Source organism: Gekko japonicus, unplaced genomic scaffold, assembly GCF_001447785.1.
Source record: "Gekko japonicus isolate JY-2015 unplaced genomic scaffold, Gekko_japonicus_V1.1 scaffold5803, whole genome shotgun sequence".
NCBI classification, from domain to species: domain Eukaryota; kingdom Metazoa; phylum Chordata; class Lepidosauria; order Squamata; family Gekkonidae; genus Gekko; species Gekko japonicus.
In genome coordinates this window covers 5,517-10,372 of record NW_015177202.1, presented here as the reverse complement: position 1 = coordinate 10,372, position 4,856 = coordinate 5,517, and the positions used below count along the sequence as shown (strand labels likewise).

General features: G+C 52.3%; 1 protein-coding gene across 1 annotated transcript in view; it reads right to left on the bottom strand.

Moving 5' to 3' along the window:
- The window catches only part of LOC107124879 (zinc finger protein 425-like), a gene marked incomplete at its 5' end in the record, with an annotated part of 6,357 nt that extends 2,902 nt beyond the window's left edge, over positions 1-3,455 (bottom strand). The window contains one exon of the mRNA XM_015428382.1: positions 3,286-3,455. Within this exon, the coding sequence (XP_015283868.1) occupies positions 3,286-3,455 (170 nt within the window). The remainder of the gene's footprint in view (positions 1-3,285) is intronic.
- Positions 3,456-4,856: the final 1,401 nt, after the last annotated feature.

The window sequence follows — 4,856 nt, the reverse complement described above, 5'->3', positions numbered from 1 at the left end:
TCACCTCCTGCCTGGTCCTTTTAACTGGAGATGCCGGGGACTGAACCTGGGACCTTCTGCATGCCAAGCAGAGGCTCTACCACTGAGCCACAGCCCCTCTTTACAGCTCTCTAGGGTCTCAGGCTGAGGTCTTTCCCATCACCTCCTGCCTGGTCCTTTTAACTGGAGATGCCGGGGACTGAACCTGGGACCTTCTGCATGCCAAGCAGAGGCTCTACCACTGAGCCACAGCCCCTCTTTACAGCTCTCTAGGGTCTCAGGCTGAGGTCTTTCCCATCACCTCCTGCCTGGTCCTTTTAACTGGAGATGCCAAGCAGAGGCTCTTCCACTCAACTACATATCCCTGGCTCCCCATGATTTTGGCATTTCAAAAAAAGGCCTCAGGTACTACATGCAAAGTGATTTTTTTAAAGAATGGTTTACTGTTTCTTTTCCAGGGACTTGCATGGCAGGTGGAGGCCCTTTAGGGGAGGGCTAGGAAGTTAGTGTGCAAGCCGAGCTGAGCATACCCTAGCCGTGCGAGGGCCACTCAGTTCAGTTCAGGCCAGCAGTGTCAACAGTGGCGCCAACTCACCCTTCCATGCCACCACCAGTAGGGACTGGTGGTGGGACAAGGTCGGCAGGTGGGTTGACCCCCCCCCCCCCAAATCTGGCTGCAAAATGATTTGAGCCCCCACGTCAGTGTCGGAACCAATGTTCCCTCTAAGCCGTGGAGTCTTGTGAGCAAAAATTCTGTTTTGTGAGCTACGGGCATTAAAGTTGTGAGCGAGCCATTTGGCTGCGGCATCAATTAGTTTGCTCTGGAGCCCCATCCTTCCTGAGCCAGGACAAAAATGTATTAGCTGGAGGCTAAAAAACTGTGAGCTGGCTCACACTCACTCAGCTTAGAGGGAACACTGGTCGGAGCAGCTACAGCTTGCAGCCGCTTGACCCGGGCTTCCAGTGATCCCAGCAGTCCAACTGGGGAACTTTTCCTGTAAGCTAAATGGAAATTTGGGCCCCGGTTTCTCCTCTACGTGACGAGGATGAGTCAGGAGGATCTCCCATTGGGGTTGGCGAGGAGAATCGTTTATCACTGAGAGCTTTTGGCCGGGGGGACTGCAAAGAAATGGCTGTTTCCCCCTCCTGCTTTTTAAAGGGAACAAAGGTTTTAGTTTTTTTAAAAAAACCACCACCACCCTGGACTATTTTAAGCTGTGTTCTATAGTGCCGGAAACATTTAACACCAGGGAAAGCCGTTCCTGCAATGCACTCTCCTATTTAGAACGAGGATAAAATCAGGACGAGAAGCATTCCTGAATATTGGATAAAAGGTAAAGGTTCCCTCGCTCGAAAGCCAGTCGAGTCCGACTCTAGGGTTGCAGTGCTCATCTCCGTTTCAAAGCCGAAGAGCCAGCGCTGTCCGAAGACGTTTCCGTGGTCATGTGGCCGGCAGGACTAAACACCAAGGCGCACGGAACACTGTTACCTTCACACCAAAGTGGTCCCTATTTATCGACTTGCAATTTCTTGCTTTCGAACGGCTAGGCTGGCAGGAGCTGGAACTAGAGACGGGAGCTCACTCCGTCATGCGGCACCCGGGTTCGAACTGCCGAACTACCGACCTTCCACAGCCTGCAGCTCAGCGTCTTAACCACTTAGATACTGGTGTTCAAAGAATCTCTGCTCTCAGTATAGGGCAATACAAGAAAGTGAAATATTCTTCCGAGCCTAAGCAGCAAGAGCCTTTATGTCCAGCGGTATTAAAATACTTATGGAAACATCCACTGCAGACTGGGGCTGGAGGTGACCTGAAGGTCGTCTTGACCGCTTACTGAACGACCGTAGGACTCGCGTGATACATGTGGGGAGGAATGTGCCGTCAAGTCACTTATGGCAACCCTATAGGGCAGGGGCGGCCAAACTGGCTTAACGCAACAGCCGCACAGAATAAACGTCTTACGTTTGAGAGCTGTGCGAGATGAACAAATAGTGCACACACGTTTTTATCGGAAAATATGCACATTTGCTTTTTATTAACATTAAATGTAGACTGCGTGGAAGAGCCACATGCGGATCCCGGGCTGCAGTCTGGCCACCCCCTGCCATAGGACTTTCAAGGCAGGAGACGTTCAGGGGCGGTTTGCCCTTGCCTGCCTCTGCGTAGCAACCTTGGACTTCCTTGGTGGTCTCCCATCGAAATACTGACCAGGGCCAGGGGTCATTTCGTAGGAAAAGACCTAGGGGAACTCATTAGCATAACTCATTAGCATATGCCACACCCCCTGACATCACCAGAAGTGTGTCATAAGGCCACACCCCCTGACATCACCGGAAGTGTGTCATAAGGCCACACCCCCTGCGCCCAACGGTCCCGGCCGCCGGCGGTGGACTTGCAAGGCCGGCGGGAGTGCAAGGAAGCCCCGCGAAGGCCCTCCCTGGCCCCAGGCAGGCAGGGGTGGGGAGAGGCAGGGAGGAAGCAACTTACCCTCCCTCTTCTCCTGCCTCCTCCTGGCTGAATGAGGGCCACCCGGGGGAACTGCGATCCCCCGCGATCCCCCCCGAAATGACCTCTGACCGGGGCCGACTCTGCTTAGCTTCTGAGATCTGACAAGCTTGGGCTAGCCCGGGCCATTCCGGGTCAAGGCAGAAGTGACAGAGGTGGTTGTGCCCTTGCCTGCCTCTGCATAGCAACCCTGGACTTCTGTGGTGGTTTCCCAGCCAAGTGCCAACCAGGGCCGACCCTGCTTAGCTTCCAGTATCCCAAGTCAAGGCACGGAATCCTGTAGTCGGGCACAAACTGTTGCATGCCCTTTTTCGTTGTCCGACAACTTCGTGGAGAAGGGCAAGCAAGATTTGCTTTAGACCGTTATCGAAGATATAAACAAACAATTCTGAATTCTCGTACGTGCCAGGCATATATGAGGAGGAGGAGGAGAGATTGGATTTACACCCTGCCCTTCACTGCCCGAAGGAGTCTCAGAGCGGCTCACAATCGCCTTTCCCTTCCCCTCCCCACAACAGACACCCTGTGAAGTAGGTGGGGCTGAGAGAGAGCTCTTTCCAGGACTGCTCCTGAGAGAACAGCTCTGAGAGAACTTGTGACTGACCCAAGGTCACGCCAGTAGCTGCACATGGAAGAGTGGGGAATCAAACCCGGTTCTCCCAGATTAGAGTCCACGCTCCTAACCATTACATCAAGCAGCAGGTTTGTTTTGTTTTGTTCCATAATATATCCTCCCCCCCAGCTCCCGATAACAACTAGCATTTTTGTGGCGTTCCATCGACTACGTGCTATGCTCTTACCTGAGTCGAAGAGGCTCTTTGGACGGTTTCTGGCGAGGTATCGCCAGAAGAGGCGATGAGGGCGTGGGGGTTCTGAGGGGCAAGGTGTGACGAAGGCAGCAGGGGAGGGTGGGCTTCCGCTTTGCCATCACCTTCGCCCCTTGGACGGCTGGAGCTGGTGGTGCCAGGCCCTGAGGAACACAGGAAACGAATCTCACCCACGTGAACTAGCACCAGCCGCTGGCTTTACACAAGGGCCCTGCAAAAGGCAGGGGGAAACAGACAGTCACGGCTTATTAATCTTCGGTCAGCGAGGGGGGGGATTTGTGGAGGTGCAGAAATTCCAGACCCTTTTCTTTTCTTTTCTAAACAGCCTCCCCACCCAAAAGCCGGGCGGGGATTGTATCACACGGCAGCCAGAAGAGCACTGAAGGAAGTCGGACAGGGAAAAGAAAAAGAACGAACACACACACACACACAAAATGCAAGGGCGAGACTCGAGAAGTGCGATGCTTTGGTAAATTGTATGGCACGTCTTCCCTTGAGCATCTGGGAACACTGCCTAGTTTGTGTCCACACCGGTTTTCCAGGACTTTCGAAAGTTTTAAAAGAAGAAGAAGAAAGAATCAAAATCATAGCAGCAATGTCGGCTCTCAAGATATCACGCGTTCACATGCTGCCCTTTGCGCACGCACGGAGAGGAAATGGACCTTGACACAGAGAAATAACAGCCACAGAGTCCCTATTAACGTGTATCCCTTTAATACAAAATAGAATCATAGAGCTGGAAGGGGCCATAGTAAAGGTAAAGGTCTCCCTTGCTCGAAAGCCAGTCGAATCCGACTCTAGGGTTGCGGTGCTCATCTGTTTCGAAGCCGAAGAGCCAGCGCTGTCCGAAGACGTTTCCGTGGTCATGTGGCCGGCATGACTAAACACCGAGGCGCACGGAACACTGCCTCTAGTCCAACCCCCTGCCCAATGCGGGACCAGCCTAAAAGCATCTCTGACCAATATTCGTCCAGCCTCCTCTTGAAAGCTGTCAGTGAAGGGGAGCTCACCACCTCCCTAGGCAGCTGATTCCACCTTTGAACCACTCTGATTATGCACTGACTCAAAAACCAGGCAGGATGTAGGACGGGCAAATTCATCCCCTTTGGTCTTCTTGTAACGACAGCTCCATTTGCAGCTGCATACAGAACACACTCTTCCACGCCCTTAGGGGGCTCTGCTACAGACTGCGGTGGGGTTCTTTTCACAGCGTGAATATTCATTTATTTATCAAATGTACACCCCGCCCTCCCAGCCGGAGTCAGCTCAGAGAGGCTTACAACACGACAAAACATATAGATAACAATTATTACCGATCTTAAAAACTCCCTAAAACAATCCAAAGTTAAAATTATAAAGGGCTAGCGGTCATAGATTCTGATAATAATGATTTTTTTTTAATGATGGCGGCAACCAGGGCTCTTTTTGTAGAAAAAGCCCAGCAGGAACACATTAGCATAACAGGCCACACCGAACAGCAGAAACTCATTAGCATATTAGGCCGCACCCCCCACGTTACCAGAAGTGTGGTCATCCAGCCACAC